The 24849-nt window shown below is 41.5% G+C and overlaps 1 protein-coding gene across 2 annotated transcripts in view; it reads right to left on the bottom strand.

Moving 5' to 3' along the window:
* rcan3 (regulator of calcineurin 3) overlaps positions 1-24849 on the bottom strand; it is a 60248-nt gene that overhangs the window by 19402 nt on the left and 15997 nt on the right. Inside the window, exons 1-2 of one of the 2 annotated variants that reach the window (XM_034231710.1) lie at positions 18371-18667; positions 1830-2003 (exon numbers count right to left, since the gene is read on the bottom strand). In XM_034231710.1, the coding sequence (XP_034087601.1) occupies positions 1830-2003; positions 18371-18457 (261 nt within the window). In that variant the 5' untranslated portion in view covers positions 18458-18667. Of the gene's footprint in view, positions 1-1829; positions 2004-18370; positions 18668-24849 lie in introns of those variants that run through there. The other variant, XM_034231709.1, reaches the window with a different exon arrangement.

Raw genomic sequence — 24849 nt, forward strand, 5'->3', positions numbered from 1 at the left:
GAGTCATGGATGATCCTGCGGTCCTGTGTCCTGGATCGCGAGCCCTGGATCTTGAGTCGTGGCTGTGGTCCTGGATCATAAATCCTGGATGGATATCCTCGTGGATTCATCTTCCTATTATACACACATGCACTTCCAAACATTTGGACTACCTATGTTGTAAATGTATTATCTTTTCAATTTACACACGGCATCTATTGCATGTCTGTCCGTCCTGGGAGAGGGATCCCTCCTCTGTTGCTCTCCCTGAGGTTTCTCCCATTTTTCCCTTTAAAACTGTGGGTTTTCTCCGGAAGTTTTTCCTTGTACGATGTGAGGGTCTAAGGACAGAGGGTGTCGTATTGTCATACTGATATTCTGTACAAACTGTGAAGTCCACTGAGACAAATTAAACATTTGTGATATTGGGCTATATAAATAAACATTGATTGATTGATTATGTCTATGTGTTCAGTCATGTGACTGATGAGGTTTGACAGGGGGCTTGGTAGGTTGACGAAGCATTCAATTATGGTTCAGAGAAGAAAATAAAAAAAGAGAGGAAGTGAACTGACTTGAAAGCGAGTCACCCTCCTTCCCTGAGTTCTTTGTCCTTGTTGTGTGTGTGTGTGTGTGTGTGTGTGTGTGTGTGTGGTGTGTGTGTGTGTGTGTGTGTGTGTGTGTGTGTGTGTGTGTGTGTGTGTGTGTGTGTGTGTGTGTGTGTGGGTGTGTGTGTGTGTGTGTAGAGGTTTCTCAATACTCAAATTTCCCCTCCTCGACTCCTCGGTCCTCCGGTAGTGACCCGGAAATGAATTTCAGCGCGCCATTTTGAAGGACATTTAATTTCTCTAAATGCACATTGAGGACCGAGGATCGAGCGTCGAGGAGGCTCTCTGGAGGAGCTATAACCGAGGATACACTGATGGTTCCTCCACGGCTCCTCCGCAGATGCATTTCCGGTAACGGTGGAGGCGTGACGCACGGCCGGACTTATCTCAGCCAATGACAGCTCTGCATGCATCCCCTGGATATTATTTTAGAAACTGCTTTCATCACGTTGCGATGTTTCCAGAGAGAACAGCTGTAAGGTCCATGCAGAAAGCAGAGCAGTGTGTATAATATATATCACTCAGTATAACAGGCCTACTCTCTTTATTTGCTTTAGTTTAGTAGATATCTACAAACAAAGAGTCAATATTTTTCTAAGACCATTTAGTGCTTCACATAATAAAATACACAACGGCTGTAGCCTGATTATGCTTTAGGAGCTGTAGGTGCATGTGGTACAGTGTGTAGGTGTGTGTGTGGTACAGTGTGTAGGTGCGTGTTGTACAGTGTGTAGGTGTGTGTGTGGTACAGTGTGTAGGTACGTGTTGTACAGTGTGTAGGTGTGTGTGTGGTACAGTGTGTAGGTACGTGTTGTACAATGTGTAGGTGCGTGTGTTGTACAGTGTGTAGGTGTGTGTTGTGTAGTGTGTAGGTGCATGTTGTAGTGTGTAGGTGTGTGTGGTACAGTGTGTAGGTGTGTGTGTTGTACAGTGTGTAGGTGTATGTGTGGTACAGTGTGTAGGTGCGTGTTGTACAGTGTGTAGGTGTATGTGTGGTACAGTGTGTAGGTGTGTGTGTTGTACAGTGTGTAGGTGTATGTGTGGTACAGTGTGTAGGTGCGTGTTGTACAGTGTGTAGGTGTGTGTGTGTGTAAGAATTGAGAAACCTCTTGTGTGTGTGTGTTGCAGTGAATGATGCACTGAAGCATAACTTCCCATATAAACGAGCAGTGCCTATCCTAAGACGGTCCATGTTCCAGGCCCCCTTCCTGCCCTTTCCCAGACCAATTAACTGGCACTCACTTGGGCAAAGTAAAGTTTGAGCTTCTGGCCGTTGAACTCGGACTCGTGCAGCTCGATGCGAGCGCGGGCAGCGGCCTCGGGGGTGCTGAAGTTAATCCGCACTCTTCGAAAGCTTTTAAACATCTGGAAAGTCGTCTGTTCATCGTAGATCCTAAACAACGCCTCGAACCTCTCCTGCAAAAGACACAAACAGAACAAATCTCATAAGATATGTATTTAAATATATGTATGTTTAATGATAAAGCAGGTTAAATAATGAGTTATTAGTTTGATTTCAGAATTGGTATTTTTTATGTGTTTATCTAAGCTCTAGCATCACAAATGAGTGTTGCTGGAGATAATGGAGATTGTTGTTGATATCCATCACTAATGATGTCACTAATTCCATATTTTTGGTGAAAGGATGAGTCAAATTTAGAGTGAGCTAAAAGGGTTTGAGGGTTTAAGTTATTCACTGACACTTTTCTCTGAGCATCAGGCGTGACTCCAACTGCTCTGCACCCATTTTGTTTGCTATCGAGTTAATGGGAAAATTATTTCTAACTTCCCCCTTACTGTCCTTCAATCTTCTCGGATACTGTCTATCTCTCAATCCTCTCCCTTCCTGTCTTTTTATGTAATCCTCTCCTCTCTCCGATCACTTCCCCCTTTTATCCTCATGCACCACACTTGGTCTTTAACTACACCCATATGATATGTTCCCATATCTCCCATGTTTTATTACTCCATCCTCTCCTTGGGCACCATTGGCGGCCGTCCGCAGCTGTGAACTCAATCAAGCGGCTCAGTAGGAGGGCGAAATGAAAGAAGGCTGCCGGGAGCGTTGTTTCGGAGTAATCAGAAGCGTTGTTCGTTGTCTCCTAGCCGACCGTCTCCCAGCACAACAGAAACATGACTATGAAAACAAGTCTTTCCAAGAAAATCAAGATGGATGGACACACATCACTTTCCACTAACTTTTTGCAAAAACACACAACAATCGAGTGGCCATATCATTGCCTTTCTCCTTTAATCTATTCATGTGTCTTGAGAGCCAAATGTGTGCAGTCAGTGGCATCAACAACAATCGGCCCCTATCAAATCAGGCCAGGATTGTGAGCCAATGCTTGTCTCAATATATTTTCAGTGAGAACACCAGATTGAAATACTCCCACAACACTTCTCTTGTTGGGCTGACACAGCAGCTCTCACCAGGATGGAGTGTGCATGTGTGTGTTCAGTGTGTGTGTGTGTCAGCTGGAGGAACACAGGCAGCATGTCAGCCGTGAGATCTGCCTCTGAGCATTACTGACAGCTTACTGATGGCAGGTATCTGTAAACTCAGCACACTCAAATGAGTTCTTCAGTCTCCTTTGGATAACTCCATAAAAAACTCCTGCTCAGATACATCTGCTCTTATCTTTCTTGACATTATGTGACTCCAAACAAATCATACTCTATTACATAACGATAACAATTGTTAAGGCTTAATGAATATTGAAGGTTCAATATGAGCCAAAGTGAAAGCCATGACGTAATCTAATTTCCATAAATGGTTGAGCTGTGCACGACTAGAGGGCGGAAACTAACAATGATTATTTTCATGATTAAGTGATCTAATACTTTTTCTTCTTTAATCAATTTATTATTTGTTCTATAAAACCTCCCCATAACAGTGAATAATGCTCATAAAAATCCATTCAAGTCATCTTTTAAAAAAGTCATGTGAAACAAAAACGCTTATATGAGAAGCTGTAAGTATTTGCTAACTCGACATATCATTTAACAACATTGCTATATGTTAGTTCAGGACTGGAAAGTTAAATAAAGTTCGGACTAAATTTAAAAAATAAATAAAATCATTAAAAAGTATGAACCGTAGATTATAGTATTATGCAACACCTGAGGACATACATACATTTCAATTCAAGAAATAGATTTATTTTACTATTGCCGAGGAAATATATCGCCAAAAGATGTAACATTAGCCCTTCGTCCACAGGATCGTATTTAGTATATTTTCAAAGTCTAGCATTATTTCTAAAACATTTTACAATGACTATTTGAGCTACTGCCATTTAGCTTTCCCTAATAACTGTCTTTTTCATAACAGCTGAGTACTTTTAAGTGATCGTTATCATAGGAATATGCTCTTAAATACAGGTTGTCTTCTGCTCTGTGCAGATGAACACGTCATCGCCCTGTCAGACACACGCAGAGCTGCTGATGACAGAGCAAGCTGTGAAACACAGTTGGTGCAGTGTGATGCACACTGTGGTAAAACAATTAGCATTTAAACAGATAAGAAGATTAACACTACTTCTCATAATCCTCCCTCCTTCCATCTTGTTTTATTTCCAGTTCTTCTCTCCATGTAAGGGCACCTGGTCTTTTCTTGCTAAGTGCCTCGGGGCGGCGGGCTAAACTTCAGAGCTGACCTCGTGTCTCTGTGATACCATTTTGACATCTCATTTCTACTTAACCATTCAAAATAAGCGCAGAAGAGAGGTCAAGTCAGGAATGTGTGAATGTCTTGACTCCTTTTATGCGTTTCGAGGAGAATTACCAAATACTTTAGCACGCTACAATCCAAAAAAAAGCCAGAGGAGAGGGAAGAGTGTGACTCACCACGATACAGGGAAAGCCAAGTGTTAAGAGTGCTCATTTAAAATGCATTCTCTCACCCCCAAAGTCAAAAGAGCAGTTAACCAAATCACTTTAATTGTATATACACTGTATCCATTCAATTGTGTATAAACAGCAGTAGAACCCACACATGTTGTATAAGGGTAGCAGGCTCACCCTCTGCAAACTGTATTTATGTTGTAATCACTCTTGAGATCCCCCCCTTTATTGAATTGAAATATAACATAATTGAAGCACCCATTAAATATCTTTAGTATGTGTCTATTTTTATCAGGTTTATTAGTGTGTTGAGACCCTGTCGATGTCAGAGAACACACCCTGCAGCAAAGCTATTTCTAAATGGGCTTTCAAGAATGTTTTTAAGTGACCCAATAAAACAGTTTTGATTTCCTATTCTGTAAAACAGATACTGTTTACTGTTTATCGGTTTATGATTTGAATCTGTTTTGCTATTGTCATTGGTTAGTTGTTAACTTTGTCGTTCTTGCTGCTGAGATTGTAGCATACAGGAGTAGAGTATGTAGATTTCCAATTTTGCCGTTCTAGTCCTGTCTACATGGTCAAACAGTTTTATTTTTCTTCATATTTTTAATTCTAGCAAATTTCGGAATAACCTACATCAGCAAGCTGTGTCAAAAGCGTCGCTGTGAGTCACACACACTCATTGTAGTTTACCTTCGCCAAATACATTACTGTATGGAGCTTGAACACATCACGATGTTGATAAATGGATCCTCCTACACAAAAATGAGAACCATTATGTTTTCATATTTTTAGATCACACTCAGTTCTTGTGACATCCCTAATCCTCAATGCCGATAGGAGGTGCTGACGTGTTTAAAGCGTGTCTTGCTAATGCTTCAGGTAAGTAGCAGACTCTCTCACACTCAATACTAAGATTTGGTTGTAAGTGTGACACCTGGTGGTACATTTCAATGTATTGGTCCGGTCCAGTGTTTAGCTTTATTACAAACCGGTTTGAACCATTTCACAACCCTTTAACCTTAGCGTACAGCCAGTATATCATGGCATTAACCAAAACATAAATGTCGTAATGAAAAGCAAAAACAATGAGAAAAGCTTTAGAGCTGCATTGAGGTGAGGGCTTCGTCACTACAGGTGACACTTTCCACTTTGGAGTATTTTTGAAAATAAATAATGATTAGTGCAGCTGAAAAAATCTGCAGGTTCTCTGCATCGAATCATGAAAATTACAACCTTGGCAAAACTCGGCCTTGTGTAACAAGATTTCCCACTAAGAATCACAAACCAGTATAACATCACTACAATCTAAATCCTACTCAAATGTTAACCAGCTATTGTTTGTTTGAAAACTCCACTGATTTCGCTGTAATTGTGTTTATAATGACAACAAAGCACTTGTTTGCCCTATCTACAGAGTGCTTTTAAGCTCTTAAGCAAACTGTGAATTTTCCATGAGCCTTTGCCAGCTAATATGACTCCTCTGTCATCAAACTCCATTGGTGATAACCGATAAGGTTGTCTTTCTCACACACAAACACACCCACACACACATAGCGGGTACTTCCTTCACTTAAATTGATGTTTTGGCATGAGGAGAGATGGGGGGACGCTCAGAGATCATGTTCCATAATAGCATGTACTGTTTGTTTTTAACCCCCTGACGCTGAAACACCCCCAGCCTGATCGCTGTGTAAGAAGTGAGCGTGCTCATTACTAATGTATGCGGTCTCTATGAGTGGACATCCTGAGGGAATGAGAGGAGGGGGGGACGAGGAAGAGAGGAGGGGAGTTGAGTTACACCGGCTGAAAAGTGGCCGGCTCATCTACCATCACAACGTTCTCTGCGGTGACCCACTCTCTTTGTTCTCTCTGTGCATGAGTGTGTGTGAGAGAGACTTGTGAGTAAGCATGTGTGTGATGTGCACAATGTGTTCAGGATTCTTCACTGTCTTTCCACAATTAGTTAGCTGGTATTTCCGCAGCTATCCAAGCACACAAGAGGACATGTCCGCATGGAAAAGTAATGTGACAGGTAGCAGCATATTTACCTAAGCACAACTGAAGGACAACTGTCTGCCTGTCAGCAGCAGAGATAGACAGGTTTCAACTGCACACACACACACAAACACACACATACACACACACAGCTTGATCCAGCACCTGCTACTTCTGCGTTTGCAGTGACTGAGAGCTGTAGGACGACCAGTGAGAGAGGAGAAGAGAACAGCATGTCCTTGTTTTTCCATTCTCAACAAGGCAGATAACAACATCTACTGAAGAAGCTTGACGAAAATATGATTTGTATCTCATCCAGTAACTAGGTAACAGGAAACAAGAGAAAACTGGATATATTTTGGAGAAGAGATTAGGGCGGAGGGGGGGCATTTATAAACCTCACATAACCTTCATGGTTCCTTCCTAAAGTTCATGTTTGACCCACAGTTTGTTTAAATAACAAAATAAATCGCATATGCTTAGGCTGGAGAAAGTCAAGAGGAGGAGGCGTAAAATCTCAGCTCTCAACTAGTCGACAACATGGCATGACTGAAACAGGCTGTTATTGTTGCCGCTGACCGCCTCTTTCTCAATGTAACCTTTACATAACAGTACCTCAACAGGCTGAATTCCATTCCTCTTTCTTTCCTCTTGTCTCGTTATCTCGGCTCCTTGGTTAAACAACTGAGTCACCTGGGGGACTGTTTACCACATTTTCAACATTACACCTTCCATCACACATTCATTCAGCCAATTACTATTGGGACCAATTTCTGACAATGCAGGAACCTAGTATAACTCCCAAATGTACACCCTAGTGACAACCATTTGGAAACTTGACGCTGCAACAATTAGCAAACTGTGTGTAAACAGCTCTTGCCTTTGTTTCAAGAGGCCCCGCGAGATGGAAACATCTAGAGATTTTAAATGAAAATGGTAAATATTTTTCTTTTAGCATCAGTTGGGAAATTTACTTCGGGCAATGTGTTAAAGTTTTCTACAGATTTCATCAAAAAATACAAATTAGATTATATTTTTACCTGGATTTCAAGGAAAATTGGGAGAACATGCAAAGGAGAAACTGCCAATGTGCCATAAAAAACATAAAGAGGTAAACTACAGTGTGTGAACTGTATATTGTATGAACAAATTTAACACATTTTTATATGTTTAATGAGCCATGACTAGACTGTTTATATATTAAGAGAGGTTAAATCATGAACTTTTGAGTGCCTACAAACCCTCATGTTACTGTTGTGGCCACATGTCCTCAGGGGGGGGAAAAAAGGTCCAGAAAGCAACCCAGCAATAAAATGTGGAGCCGCTCCGGCGCTGGCTGCAGGGCCATCCTCCTCCTGATTGCCTCTTGGGTAATGAGGCAGATATGTCCCTGACAGTAATGGAAAGGCTGTCATCGCGGTGGCAACAGGACATGACTGCGAGCATGACTCTCGTTCAGCAGCACTCAGACGCAGAACCAACTAGTGGTCTTGACTCAAAATCAAACAAACAAAAGATCAGTCGGCTTAGTGATGAGTCGCAGGTTTATGGGTCGATGTCAACAGGGTCACATCTGGGGCCAAGTCAGGCACCAGAACAATAATCAGCTGATTGACAGAACAGTGAGTAAGCACCCACCAGGGTACAGGAGATGAGATAAAGCACAGGATGTTAAAAGTATTTACAGCAAATCTGCTTCACTCCTTGAAATGAATCAGTCAAGTGGCAGAATTGGGTCTGTGACTCAAAGGTCACCTATTATGCAAAATCCACTTTTTCCTGTCTTTTATACATCAACATGTGTCCCCTCTGTGTAAAGAGATTCTGAAAGTTTCAGGAAAAAAGATTAGCTCACTTTCTGTCCTGATCCATTTATATAAAAACCTGTCTGAAAATTAGCTGATCAGATTTTGGCCACTTTATGATGTCATAACGATTTGTTGGCTTGTGCAACCATTGTGCAACCACGGCCCCTACACACGGCGGCGTGCGTTGCCACTTGGCGGTGGGCGTGTCTTGAGCTTGGGGAGTTTACGCGAGCAACGCGACCAACAACCAATCACATGAATCTCTCCTGCCAATTGCATAAAAGGTTTTACATGTCACACTTTATATGATGAACATTTAAGACATTAATGCCTATGGTGCTATTTTACGCAACATTCCATGCTGGCTAAATACTATTCAAATGAAGTACACTGGATATAAAATCCCCAAACAGGCGAAAACCTACCAGTTTCACCCACTGTCTCTGCCACCTCCCTCCATGCCTGGCTCCTCCGGTTTGTATCCCGGTAGGTGAACAGAGACTGGTCATAAAGCACCGGGTGATTCCCTACCGCTACGATTATTTTCTCCTCCATTTTTTGGCATATGAGGAAATTAACTGCGGTCTGGCTCTCCCAGCATACACGCGGTTTGATTGGCTAGCGCTTGTACTGGCAGATTTGCATAAACGGGATTTGATTGGCTGACGCCTCGATAGAGGCGTCAAAAGTAGAACATTGCTCTACTTTTGCAGCGAGCACCGCAAGAAAAGCTACGCTTTGCTCCCATAATGCAGTTTGGCGTATCGTGACGTCACCCCATTCAAAGTGAATGGGCAGAATCGTTGAAGCGGCAACGCACGCCGCCGTGTGTAGGGGCCGTTAGCCAATAACCAACCAAGGTAACCCCCCCCCATCTTATCACCTGAATCTCCTCCTAGAGCACCATTGTGTTCTTTTTAACCAAATATCTCTCAGAGGGGAGGGGCTCCTTATTTTCATCTAAAGTAACAGACAGAGAATCAGCACTTTTGAAACAGGGCTGAAACAGAGGGGATTATGGGATGGCAATGATCTGTTTAGTATTTTGAGCCAAACACTTCAGAGACATGTTTTGTATATAACTGAGAACTATAATATATTGATGAAAAACAGTATAATAGGGGACCTTTAAGTGTGTGCCCATCTTATGTAAAGGAAGGATAAGATTTCCTCAATGAGTAGGGATCACTTACGATTAGCAGAGCTTCAGGTCCATCCTGTTCTGTTTGCACGACAAACACAATGATAAACACGCGCTGAATGAAATACCAGATTCTGTATTCTCTGAAAAGTGTGCTCAAACGGTGATGTTCGGAAAAAGCTCCAGCAAGCTGTCAACTTTCATTGTCGTCGCTGTCAACTCATTGTGCGGTTTATAGTTAAATAGGGCTTGCATATTCAGTTGTTTGTGCTCTGTCACTGGTAAGAGTGAACAAGTAACATCGGTTGGAACACACCGACCTGTCACTTCATTCCTGTGATAAAATAAAATGTGCCTGGAAATACACTGAAGAAGACACACAAAGAAGCGAAAAAACGATCTTAATTAACATTTCAAAATTGCATTGTGGCACGACATTGAACAACTAAATGAGCAGAGCTAGAGAAAAGCATGTGCAAAATACAGAATGTTGCACTACATTATTGTAAAATATATGAAAAGCATTTAGGAGAGAGATGAACCGAGAGTTGACTAATCGATGAGTAGAAAATGTCATTGATACATAAAGCTTTTAATAAGAAAAAAACAAAAAGTTTAGCTTATAATTGCAAATACTTCAAAAGTTTACTTCAAAATTGTTTTGTGATTTTACTGCATACATTTGGGTTTTTGTACTGTGTGATAGAAAAAAGAAGTTAAAGGTCCCATGTCATGGCCATTCTACTGATCATAATTCCATTGTTGAGGTCTACTAGAATAGATGTATACTGTGCAATTTTCCAAACTCACATTGGTTTCTCATTCAGCATCTCTGTATAGTATGTGTATTCACTCTCGGCTTGTTGGAGCTCCTGCCCCCCCCCTCCCTGTGAGCTCACTGTGCTCTGATTGGTCAGCTCGCCCACTCTGTTCTGATGAGTCTACCACCGTTACAGCGGAACATCAGTGATTATGTTACAATGGCATTTGTTAGCAACCAGAAAATGACACCAGTAAGGACAAACAGATGAGAATGCTGCGTGGGGTCTGGGTGCCGTGTTGGCGAGACGTTGCGCGGCTCGATGGTGCGAGGAGCGGACAGTGTGAGCTGGGTTCATTTCCTGCTTGCTGCGTGGGGTCTGCAGCACCCCCATCTGCGAGGCACCACTAGCACACGCACCCCCCCCAAACATGCATAAAAACCTTCATAACACACAAGGGGACGGGTAATAACCGGAAAAGCATGACATGGGACCTTTAAAAGACTTAAACTCTAGGAAATATGGCATTTCAACAGTTTTTTGGCATTTCGTAGACCAAACTCACTAATTGAGGAGAGGATTAACAGATTCATCAGTAATGCTATTGGTTGCATTCCTAATTTGGTTTCTACAGTGCAAGCAAGGTCTGTGTAGAAATCCGCAGCCACAACATTTAAATTCACTGACCGAGTCTATGCTCTATTTGTATCCTTTTTTTTCATTTGGGCTAGTACAGTATTTAAATTACATTTTGTCTCAGACAGCAAAATCCAAGACTGTAATCCACAAACTAGTCCAATTCTATGTTGTATTACACCATTTGGCATTTAGGATCAAAATGAAAAGATTAACCACGCCTAATTGGGAAAAGGAGAGTTATCTGTGTTTTTTTCTTTCTTTGTTTATCTCTCTTCTTTCTTTGCAACATGTGACCCTTTAGCACAGTCTGAACCGCATGCTCGAATGGGATTTGGGTGAAAATCAACAAACTAGGCCAATGTGTCTCAGGTTGAGTCCGGGATAGTGTTACACTAAAAATAGATTATGTTGATATAATTAAGAAATTCATTTCTTAAATGTGCGGACCATCACTTTTAATTACCATCCTCCCTAAAGGGCCAAACTAGAACCAGTCTAATGAGGTTGAACACGTGAGGCAGATTGAAGAGATAACAGATGCAGCTGGATAATAAACCTCATTCCTTCATGCATGTCTGGTCCAGCATTCTTTTGCTTATCACATTGCTTATTTTTTTTCCATCACTGTTCCTTAAAACAGGGCCAACTTTCCATTGCAATTATGTCTGTGTGCAGTTACAACCTGCACTTGTGACATGAAAATGTATTATGTTAAACACACAGCAGACCTTTTGGCTGCCAAGCTTTACTACGACCACTGTGGAATGGAAAACAAATTCTCTAAATATTGAGATGTTTCCATTACGTTTTACAGGTTTCAATCCTATTCTATAATGTAGTACGAAACACAACTCAATGAACTTTTACTGAGGGTCTACTATGTTTCAGTTAAATGTTCTGTAACAGTTTCATGACACACTGACTAGCATCTATAATCTACGACCCAAACACTCCCTTTTCTGAAGCATTGTATGTAGGTTCTCTCATAGATGGTTATAATTGTTTATTTAGCTTTCCTGCAATAATTGTACTGCTACTGTAACTATGTTAGTCATAATGCTAGCTTTTTAGGCTAATGTGTTGTTTATTTTAGTGTTGGTACCAGTCATTACTGGAAGATTTTGGTGTGGTTTGTTGGTTACTAAGTCTTTTTGTCAGCAAGATGACAGACAAATGACTGGCCTGATTCTCCTACATTTTTGTGGAAGGGTTAAACATTGGATAAGCATGAACCCGTTTCATTTCGGAGAGGATCCAGATAGAATTATTATATTTTATTTATGGAAACATGATCGACTCGGGTCTGCTTTCTTCGAGTACCCTACCCAAGTGTATTTGGAATATTGCATATGTAGCTCTTGCCCTACAGACACGATGATAACAAATTAAAGAAACTAATGTTGTATTTTAAAAGTCGTTTTGACAATAGAAATAACCAATTGGCCACCAACTGAATACTATTTTTAATGTTAACAAACCTATCTTCTTATGTACTTAATGTGCCTGACATTTCATTGAATCAGAAGACCACCAGAGTTATTAAAGAGTCCGGAGCAACTTGAGTATTTAACTCTCCTAATCTGCAATATAAATATGCTTTTGGCAAACATACACATGTCTGCTCAGTGATGTTACACCATTGTTTGCTCTTCAGTTAACATGGCGGTATGTGGCGAGTGGTTTAGCACAATGAAGGACTGTAACCTACACTGAGTTTGCTGACGATGTAGGATGAGGTAATGCGAATCAGTGGATAAACTCTGGGGTTGTTGTGTGTGTGGTGACCCAACGCTCAGGACACACAGGCTATGGTCAAAGCAGCTAATAATATTAGCATAGCAGCAAATCCTTACAATTACAGACCAACAAAAACAACTCATGATTAATAGCCTTGTGTGTATTGTGAGAGCGTAAGCACCAGGGAGGCATGTGAAAGGGGCAAGTGTTATTACGCTGGGATCAATAGCTCGGGCGGGGAGCGGTATCGACGGGCACGACGCCGCGGCGCTACACTGCCGCTCCCTCCGGGACAGCCTGTCCACGGCAGGGAGATTGAAATCAGTTTACATCATGAGGGGACACATTAATCCTATTACCACCAATCTGGTCGTTATGGTTTTTATAAGGCAGGAGCTTTTCCTCGTCAGCAGCACTCAGGTCTCGGTTAAACACACAAACACATTTTCAAACACTTAACATGCAAGTACGTCCACACAGTCTCCTACGCAGAATCACACTTTAGAAGCGATAGTTATCCAAAGAGCCACACAACATTAACTTAGAGAGATGCTGCAGCTCTCACCTTCATCTCTCCATCACCACTGTCTCATCCAACTGATCTGTTGCATTTTCCCTTCTTTCTGTATCTGTCTGCTGGCGGCAGTGATGATCAAACATTACTGGATCAAAGCTAGGAGCATTGTTGCACATCTGACAGTGTGATGCATGTTTATATTCCAGTCTCGAGACGTATTGGAACTGATGGAAGTAAAAAAGTACAATTCTGTACAATATTCTACTTTTTACTGCACAATATTTTTGTAACAGCTTTGGTTTCTTTGAATGAAACAATAAATAAATCAACAAAAAGGCATTGAGGTTTTGCTGACGAACAATTCATCAACAACTGAGAAAGTTATCACTTTTTAGAAGGTGAAAACCGCCATTTCTGCTTGATAAAATACTTAAATAAATTATTAATCAATCATAAAGTTGATATAGTTTTTTTTAAATGTAATCAGTGCTTTAGAAAACATGAATACATTTGCCTTTAGAGTGCAGTATGCAGCAGGCACAATGGACTGCAGCAAACTGTATTCTTAAGATAATTGGTTTAGCGTTGCTATTTTAAGACCTTGTATTACCACGGCTGTTTGTGTTGGAGTGGAAATTGTTTGGAAATTCTGAGAGGAAAATTATGTTTGACCTGTAATTACGATAACAAAGGCCAATCATAGTATGACGCCGTTTCCCCAACCTTTTTTCTCGGTGGGTAAATTGTTGGCCTCTACATTCCAATGCGGGGCTTTATGTTCGCGTCTAATTTTGTCACTTCATAGTTGTGTCTTCTCGGACACATGGTAACCAGACACCCCCACCCAGGAGACTGTCCTTTGTTCTACGTCACCCTAACGGACGCAGCGCTAACCTTTAGCTGACACCTGAGCCCCGGCCCTTCTCTAAGGTTTCAGGCCAATGTGAGCTGCCCCTCTCCCCCCGCCCAGAGCCTCGGACTGGGGGAGCAGCACACCTGAGCCCACAGCTCTGGCCGGGGAGCGCTCAACCTTGCAAAGAATTAGATCTGGTTTCCCACCGGCACAGAACACGATACCGCGAGCGTCTACATCCATCCCGTCTGTCCTGCCTCTGCTCCTCTGCCTCCTGCCTTCACGTCAACATCTCAGAGTGCATCACTACAGTGTTTTGAAATGCCGGGTAGGATCATATTAAAATTAAGACCTGATTTATGTTTGATGAGTGGGGAGAGAGAGGTCTGTCGGTGTCCTTTCTCTAAATTATAAAACACTACAGAGTAATTGGGTTACTTACTAAATGGCCAACGATTTATAATAGCCGATCAAGTTAGTCAATTGAGACAGCTGATACCCGTCAAGACTTGCCTTTGAATCTACATAAACTAGATTCCGATATAAAAAACAATGAGCAATGTTTGGTGTAGTCAAATATTTTGTTAACTGATAATCCAAAAGGCACAATTTCAAGCAGAAATGTAAATAAACCTGATTTCAACTTTTAAATTGTGACGATTTTCTTTCTCTGATGTTAGAGTCTAAACAATTTACTGAAAGCAACTGAAGGTTAGAATTGATTCAACCTCAACATCTGTTTATTTTTGCAAGTAATCGCAATATTCAACAACAGTACACATAACCCGTGTTCTTCATATTGCGCAGCCCTACTCCACATTTTAATAAGTTATATCAAATAACATAAAGTTACACAATGATACATTGTTTGTACCACGCTGTTGTTGCTTGGATGCCCGAAATAACATTCCTAACTTATAAGAAATGACAGAACCTTATATAAGGGCTTGTATCAAAAGAGCCACTTTGAAAGAATGAAAACATCACAGGCATCAGCAAAATCACTAGTGCAAATACCAGATTAGTCATCAAAGCTCTCCTCCTTCCTTAAAACAAGCATGAAATCAGTGACGATAGCGCCTGAGAAAAAAGACATCTGACACAAGGGACAGACAGACGGAGAGAAGGACAAATGGAAAATGACCCAGGTGGACGGAAACTTCTTCAGTTGTCCTCAACCGGGTGGAATAGTGTATGTTTGCTGACGGAGGCGTTTGTGTGTAGGTCTGTGAGTCCGCTGACTCACTGTTGTGGTTGGAGTGTGTGACTGTTGAGTGTGTGAGTGTGTCAGTGTTACTACAGAAACATCTGTGTGTGGGAAGGCAGGCTTAAGCTGAAAACTCTGTCCTTTATGGCTTGCAATGCAGCCATTCTGTAGTGTTCCTGTAAATGTTTTTCTCTAATAGTTTGCTAACTAGTCATAACGTCAAAATCCTGTTTCCTCCCAATGTTTTTCTAATTGTTCAAGTCGGTAATAGACTGCAACCAGAGAGGAACTTATCCAGAGAAAGAGCAGGTTGACAGCGGCTGATTATTTATTCATACATGTATAAAGGAGCAAATAAAAGGGGCAAGCCTCAAACTGCCAAGTGAATAAATAAATACATTTGATGCAGCCGCCAGCAGCAAATGTAGCATTCATGGTAACTGTAAAGGCTTGCGTCACTCTGTGTTTTTCTTTAATACACTCCCTGCCTGCCTACGTGCTATGACCTTCACCAAGTGTCCTGTGCTATCATTTGCTGATGCGGTTACATTTCCCAGGTAATGATGGTGTTGTGACGAACATACACATGCAGACTCAGCGTCTGCCCACTGATCTGGTCTAGCGAAAACTCCCGGCAACAATGGACCTTTTGTTTTTCTCCAAAATGAACACAAAGCACTTTGGTATGAAAGCCTACTGTACCACTAGCTCCGCCATTGAGGCAACAACAAGCTGCTCTGTCCACTGCCTCTGTGTTTGCCTCATTAATGATGAAACTGGGATAGAGCCAAGGCAGGCCATTTCAACCGTGTCAAAACAATTGCTCCAAAACACCACAACCAGTAGCGCAGCGTTTTCGCTAATTAAAAACCCACCATTCACTTTATTTTCCTCAGGTTGCCCATTCAAGCACCACTGCTATTGCCTAATCATTCCATCAAGTGTCTATAAATAGCAGCAGTCAACATAGTGGTTAACCTCAAGAGCTGTCCAACAAAACAGGGGTCTTGAGATTATTGTTTCTCATCCTCAGCTTTGGAGATATTAATAAAAAACAGGGGCCTCTGACAGGCTCAGATCTTGTTGGATGATAATAAAAACAAGAGCAGTCTCACAGGGAGGTGAGCTCAATCAAGGGCTGCTCCCCACGTGCGCGGCTTTTAATCTGGCCTCTCCCCCGGCGCTCTCCATCACTCTATGTGCCAGAAACCGGGATTAGTGGTGTTCTTCGTGCCATTCGAAAGTCAGCCCTCGGTCTCCTCTTTTAATGGTGCACAGACCATCCTTTTCTTTAGGTGAGTCTGGGAGAGTTGGGCTGATAAGAGCTGCTTGACAGGAAGCTTTAGTGAAGAATGTGCTCTGATCAGAGAGCCCTGCATTGGCTGTGTCAAGCCTGTCTGGAGAGGATGGCTAATCTTAGAGCATTCAACATTAAATTAACAAAGGTAGATCACTGAGAAATAAAACCCCAGTCTCCTCTGGCAACACAATAGCCCAAGTTCTGTGTTGTAAACAAAGAGACATTCAAAATATGTCATGGTCAGAAGTATCACCAGTGTGAACCCTGCATGTTCCACACTGCTGAGGTTTTACAAGCAGAAATGTTGTCCCTGCAAAATCTTAAAGATTATGACCGCCATCCTATAATTACGAGACAACTGCAGGGTGACACATTCAAAGTGTTTTTCACCTTGGCTGGTCTGCAGTGGTTAGAGAGTATAATGAGAGCTGGAAACAAGCACAGCAGCTGTTTGGCCTCGCTGGCTGAATGCAGACCACAGGGGTGGGTCAGAGGCTGAAATGCATATAGTTTGATATGTGAGGAATATTTATCCGTAACATCAAATTACAAATCACATGCTGTGCTAACATGCAATTCATGCCATGACGGACGGAAGTAGTACATTCCACATTATACACACAAACAATGTTTCTCTCGGCGGCTAGGGGAAGGTTACTCTAGTAATGCACATGGAGATGCAGAAAAGGGATCAAATATGGCTGACCTAGGTGCTGTGGGAATGAGGGTGGGGTGACTGGGTGCTTAAAACCTGCGACTGCAGCTATTGGCTGCAATAAATAGCTGAATTCAGCCTTCAACACACCGGAGCACATCAGCACTGAGGAGCCATGATTAATGTTATCTTCCTCTTAAGAAAACACTCAGTTATACTTTTAGTTGTTTGTGTCAGACTCTCAAACTGCACTGTAACTTGGTTTCATTCTTTCTCTACTGCTGCTTCACTTTAGTGATGAGTGAAATCCGACAAGCAGCCAGCAGGTGATGGAGTATATATATTCTGATATGAAATGTCCAAAGGGTTTAGTAGGTGAGCCAAGCTTTGGCAGAGCATCTATGTGGCCTTCTAGGACCGAAAACTGGCACCTCTCAGTGCCAAAGGTGGGCTAACTATGAACACATTTACGTACATCCTGCTCTGTGACTGACAGGCTGCATAGCCTACTCAGTACCTGTACCTGTCCTCAGGGCAAGTCAATCAAATATGACTGTTGGGAGTGTTTAGGTTAGTAGCTACAGTGACCTGGGTGTACTTGAGTTAAGTCAATGTAATCAATACTAGAGAAAAACAGCTCATTACCTCCTTATGGTACCAATCACAACCATACAGACTATCATGGTAAGATTATTTATACTTCAGTTGTATAGAAAAACATGAGATGTTGGTATAATTATTACATTCAATTTAATTGGGTTATGTTTTTTGCTAACCCATCTAGCCTCGCGCACCTGCAATGCTGTTGGGATGAATGAGCAGAAATTAAGAGGGGGGAGAAGAGGGTCTGTCTTCCACTGCGTCTAAAACTGCCTCACTTCTTCCCCTGCATGTGCCTTGCATGGACAATTGAATTCATCACACTCTCCCATTCAACTTGCGCATCATCCAATCACCTCACGCTCCAAAACGTACACAACGATACATCAATTGGTGCATTAGGGATCTTTTTTTGTGTGTGTGTGCGCGCGTGTCCCATTCTTGCCATCTCTACCCATTTTTGCAATTCACCAAGCGTCAATCAACTGTGCCGTGCGCGCGGCGCTGGACGTGTGTTCGCGAGCTGTGGCTCCCATTGATAAAAATCTTGCTCTGAGAGACAGGGCTGCATTCACGTCACCATGACACATGCAAGCGCTTCTTTGTGGCAGCATGCAGTCTGTCCTGAGCAAACTGATGCACAAACACACCACAAGGGCACAGCCGTAATGATGAGTTGCAGCGTGCATTTTGTGTTGTTGTTGGTGAAAAACCGTACCTGCATTTTGTCTGACGTAAACACTTCAATGTCTACTTCGCAGGCGATGATGGTCACCATCTCCAGTTTCATATTTATCGATGGCATCCCCTTTCGTGTTTAGGGGGAAAAACCGAAGCGGTGTAAAAGTCTTCTCTCTAGCAGCGTGTCGAAAAAGTCTTTACGGCTCTTCCTCCAGAAACTTGAGGTTAAGTCCAGCTGAGTGTTGTGCTCGGTGCTGTGAGAGTTGCTGCTGGACTCCTCACTGCACTGACGCGCTGCTGAGAGTGATGCTGCAGCAGCAGCCGCACAAACTCTCCCTCTCTCCCTCTCTCCCTCTCCTGCCCTCCCCCTGGCTCCTCATTGACGTCATTACCATCCTCACGTTCGTCGTGTTTTACGCCACTACAGAGCTTGGCGAACCGTGCAGGGGGCACTGCAGAATTCACGGTCCGGTTTAGTCCGCTTTTTCTTGTATTTTCCTGTGTGCTTTTTTATGTTCACTGAGCTGCTTTAGAAATAAATGTTTCATAACCTTTCTGAAAAAACCATTTCATCTGCCAAACTGTAGGCACATCAAGTTATTTCAGCTTCATTGTGACCCTGGCTGCATTCAGACAGTAATTTACCTTTCATGCTATTGACTGGTGCTCTTATACACATTCTGTAAGATGAACGCATCACCACAGGGGGTGGACATTACACCAGGACAGTCATAGGCTATAGAATATGCAGCCATTCAGGTCTTATGTAAAAGCCCTACAGTACAATAAGTGTGCTATTTTTTAAGGCTATGACACAGTGGATCAGAGGCAAAGGGTACTATGCTATCTAGAGCATGGATTGTATTCAACCTGATACAACATACAGTATATTACAGTTTCTCAAATCAACATTAGGTATTATTTAAAGAGTTATATCAAAAACTTAAAAAAAAAAAAAGAATGTCATACTATTAATTAATTGATCGACTAATCATATCAGCTATGCAGATTTTTTAAAGCTTTCCTCTACATCTTTTTTGTGAAACACTGTTGTTAAACCTCTACGAGCCTTGAAAGAATATGTGAAATTAAACACAAATCACTCTTCAATTTTGTACACAAGTAGACATTGCTCTATAAGGGGTCACAATCAAAATAAGTTGCACACTGTACAGGTGTTTTTGTTAACGTGGCCATGGCCCGTGTACCAGCAACATTACAAAAACGTTACAAAATGTACAGCTACAGCTTACTCATAATATCCTTGTGATAAACAATCATAGAAGCTACTGTATTTTGGAAAAGGTTGTTTTACTGAATTGCATAAAATATTGTTTGGCATCATCAATAATGGGCCCACTGACATCCACTGAACTCTGTCACACACATAACGTTAATGAAGAACTCTACTACACTTTTTTTACCCTCGTCAAGGCATAATTGCGTAACCATGCCTGTCAGCTGCATGCACCAGAGTTAGCGCTGCCTTCAGTTGACATGGTATGTGACTTCATGAGCCTAAGAATAACAGACAAGCAACATGGGTATAAAGTGGTCATGATGTTGTGTCCAGTGTCAAATCTGTTCCCTCACATAGCGTTAATGGAAAGACAAGGCAGATTTATTGAAGTTCCTGGAAAGACTCAAATATAAAAACTTTTAAATAAGTTCTTAGTGAGCTTTACTTTAAGTGCTGACTTGTTGATGTGAGATTAACTGTACCATGGCTCTTGATCACTAACATTAAAGCAGCAGATGAAGCCGATTTTAACACTGCTGCTTTTTCTCTTAAAAATGATGATACATTGCGAGTTTTCCACTTGAGCTGAAGACCAATCATTAAAAAATCCCCACAGACATTATGCTATTGCATAATAAACCATGTCTTTTTATTTCCCCATCACTCAGACCATCTCTTCCACTCTCCCTGTTTCATAATAATTGCCCGGCCGGCCGAGACAGCTAAGTCCCCTATAAGCCATTAATATTAAGGCTCTAGGCGGTGAGGGCTATTTATGTCAGGCATGTGTGTGTCAGGCATTGTCCACGCTGTGCAGACAGAGGACATGAGTGAGGTATGTGAGGATGACTGTGACATTCCTCCACCAGACAGCATCAGTCAGTCACCCAGTCTGGAACAATCGGACTCTAAACGTCAGAAAACGCCACGAATCAGATAGCATGTTCTCCTTCTGTTTGAGTTGATCTGGTTTACTCTTTCAAGCAAATATAGTAAGAGCAGGCAGTAGAGAAGATGTTATTTGACATGTTTCTTTAGAATTCAGCCCCTCAGCTCATTTATCAAAAGCTCAGAAGTGATAAAGCACTGTCACCTTTTCTTTCAAATCCACTCTGTTTCTGGAGTCCAATGCAGCCTTAGCTTGGCAAACCCTGTGATCATTTATTTATGGCTTGTTGGAAAATTATCTTTTCACATGCCCCTATTTACAAAGCTTTGGGTCAAGATGGTTGAGTTTCACAGTCTTGCTGATGGGAACTTCAGCACAGCAGATGCTTTTAATCAAAGCCCTCCTGCTTGTATTTAACGTCACATTTAATCTACAACAATATTGTCGAGTCTGTTCCCCCTCAAGTGCTGCGCTGTTGAGCAGTGATTCCTAAGCAGTGTGTACCTGTAACCGAGGGGACTGCAGTTGCTATGGGATATGTGGAAAGATTGTGGAGATGCTCCGCTAGACTTTTACTAATTTACTGTCACAATAACAAGCTAGCCATGAGAAGCTGCCTGGGAAGTTCACACCTCTGCCAGGCAGTGGTAACACCATAACATGTAATGGATATAGGTGAATGAAAAAGCATAAAGCAAATAATATATGTTTAAAGTAATGGGTATATGTTTTAAACAGCCAAAATAACATAACATTTAACAGTAGTGAAAAATAAAGTTAAAGTGTAATGGTAGAAATAGCAAAAAAAATGAATAAATGGTTGAAATATCTTAAGATTATAAATAAATACGTGAAATAGTTATATCATCATCATCAGCTTTATTAAAGAGACTCTAGGTCCATTTCTAAAAGACATACAACACTCGAATAGTGTTATAGTAGCTAAGACCTATTGATAAAGAGTTGCGATAGTTAGTTTAACTAATGGATTAATGATTTCAACACCCAGCTTCCTTCAATCCAAGCAAAGCAACCTACAACTGTTTGTAAGATATCTTTTTAAAAGTTATTATTTACTTCCAGTGGCCTTCCTCACTGAAATTGCGATGTTTGTTTGACCTTTCCATGCACCTGAGCGTTAGTCATTATTAAAGTGCTTTAGTTTACAGACGAACATTTAAAAAACTGAATGAGCACAACCTGCTCCAAGTGCTTGTAGTACAAATGCGATCATAAACAAACTAATTATTGACAATTTGATTGTATAACCAAAATAATATTGTAACATTATCAGCTTTATATAAAAAAAATAATAAGCACGTATAACTAAGCACTTATATACTAACAAAGCACTTATATACTAACAAAGCACTTATATACTAACAAAGGACTGGCTTATCTAAAGCCAGTTGAGTAGCACTTAAAATGTTTGGCTCTATGAAACCTAATGTACTTATATGATTCTGTTTTCTTCAAGTTTGTATCTTCTTGGTCGAATGCACTTATTGTAAGTCGCTTTGGATAAAAGCTTCAGCTAAATGCAATGTAATCATGTAATATAAGTAACAGTGTGAAATCTATTCCTGAACATGACGTGTTGTATTCATGAGGCTGAGCTCAAAAGAGGTTGCTTGTACTTTCCACTGATATACAGTACAGTGCATTTGATGTGGTTAAATACTTTTGGTTATCAAAGCATTCCTCCGAACCCTTTTGAGCCCTTTTTGTCACTCTTGATAAGCAGGATGGATCGCTATGGATGATGAAGCACTTTTCTTCCTCTCTGGCCTCATTCTGCGACTCTCGTCCTCCTCATCCTCAGTTTTCTTCTCCTCATTCACAATTCCCCGTGTTAGATCTCACTGTCAGCACGCCCCGAACAAGGCGCCATGTCAGAAAATACAACACATTCTTGATTCATTTAAAATGACAATTTGTAACTGAGAAGCGTGACTGCTCATTTCTCACAAAATGCAGATGCTTATCACCTTCCAATAGCTGCCACCTTGTATGATTTGTTAATAACAGTAACAGTGAGTTTTATAAACACATATTCCCACCTTATTGAACTCAAGTAAGTTGCACCGTGGCATCAAATACAAAGGAAGTGTTTATATTAAGGAAATGCAGATCTGTGCTAAGATTTTTCTTTTTCATTCAACCTGTGTTTTGCCTTTGTGTGTCTTTATGTGCAGCATACATTCCCAGTTAAGGCACACAGTTAGTAGTAGAAATGTAGGTTTTACAGAGTCTCTACTGTGCATAAAGCGCTTCATAAGTGATGAGAAGAGGAGGAGGAGGCAGAGAGGCAGCCGAGATGCTCAAAGGGTGAGACGCTGTGTTTGAGAATCACTGACTAGCAGAATTGGTATTCTGGAGTGGAGCTCTGCAGAGAGCAGGGTGGAGGAAATGAGGGCAGTGGATCATCACCGTGGGCTCTTCTACACATGCGCATAACACTCACATGCATAATAATGTACAATCTAAACAAATGCAACACCTTAACGTAAACACAATACCAACAAATAAATCCATGCACATTTATATTGTGCTTTATCAGCTGTCAATTCAAATTGAACACATGGAAACACAGGCATAGGTGATTGTTTGTTAACTACAACAATTCCCCAAAAATAGAAGAGTGTGTGTGTGTGTGTGTGTGTGTGTGTGTGTGTGTGTGTGTGTGTGTGTGTGTGTGTGTGTGTGTGTGTGTGTGTGTGTGTGTGGATTATGTAACAGCACAAGAATGGAAGGACTGACAAAGAAAAGCAATCTCTGGAGCTTCGCCACTGCAGGCATGCACATAGACTGTACCTCACATCACATGAACCTCATAACACACTGATGGCACACACATAGACTGTACCTCACATCACATGAACCTCATAACACACTGATGACACACACACACACACACACACACACACACACACACACACACACACACACACACACACACACACACACACACACACACACACACACACACACACACACACACACACACACACACACACACACACACACACACACACACACACACACACACCACACACACACACACACACACACACACACACACACACACACACACACACACACACACACACACACACACACACACACACACACACACACACACACACACACACACACCCCACCCCACCCCCCCCCCGTTACACCAGACTACCTCCCTTTGGCCAAACCAACCCCTGGTGCCAGCGCCAATGCAGCTGCTGTAATCTAGGCCAAGCTATTTATAAAGCAAGCAGCCAAGTGCAGGCGCGGGGAGCCAGGGGGAGACAGAGGGATAGGAGGATAAAAGAGTGTCTACATGGCAGAGAGACAGATCTACAGCGTGTAGGTGAGAGAGAGCAAGGGGAGAACAGAGGAGCACAGGGGAGCAGGATGGCACAGAGGGAATACAAGTAACAAAAGGGTGAGGGGAAATAGAAATAGACATTGAAAGAAAGAGAGGCTGTGTCAGGTGCAGGGGACAGGATGAAAATCTGGGGAGCAGTAATGCTGTCATCGTGTAAATCAAGTAGATGATTAACACTCCTTTGGACAACGATATTTGTTTTATTTGATGGTTGGAATTCTGAAGATGAGCTTATAGGGTTATTTTAAGTGTGGGAATAATGCTGCTGCAGCTTTTATTATTTTTAATGAGTTTTACTAGTAATCAAGCTTTAATTAATAGTAATAAACAACTCGGATGCAACAGTTTCACAAACAAAACATTAGCCTGTTGTGGTGCAATTTGTACATGTACAAGTAGGATGTTCATTATTCTAACTATATCAACAACTGTCAGAAGTATTGTCTGTTGGCTGTGCTTTTGCTACTTTAAAATGGGTAGGGCTATAGTGGAAAAGGGGATGTCATGAACCTCTGAGCACCAATCAGGATTTGGCAACAAAATCCGACCCATACAGTTGTTGTTGTTTTTTTGTATTATGTTGTTGGCATCTGGTTCAGATCCAATGATATCTGGGAAATTGATCCTGACACACCATGTTGAAATACTCTTCCCTTTAGATAAAAGAACTAAACCTAGAATCATTGCTGAAAAGAACTAGGAATAAACAGTATGATTTCCATTTAATTGTTATTTGATTAATAACCTTACATTTGTTTTGTAGGGTATGGTGGAAAGATGTTCAATAACATCAATATGTACATTAGTAAAAGATTAGTATAACAAAGCAGGCTTTATGTGCTTAACCAGTTAAGCCCGAAGGTCCCCCCAGTGGACCCCTCCCACAGTTTTTTTTTTCTCACATGTCTCAGGGCTTCTTAACATTTATGAAACTATTAATGTTTCATACCATTTTAAAGGTAAGAAACTCCGCTAACTGACAATAAGAACAATTGTTAGCTAAAA

Source organism: Gymnodraco acuticeps, unplaced genomic scaffold, assembly GCF_902827175.1.
Source record: "Gymnodraco acuticeps unplaced genomic scaffold, fGymAcu1.1, whole genome shotgun sequence".
Lineage (NCBI taxonomy): Eukaryota > Metazoa > Chordata > Actinopteri > Perciformes > Bathydraconidae > Gymnodraco > Gymnodraco acuticeps.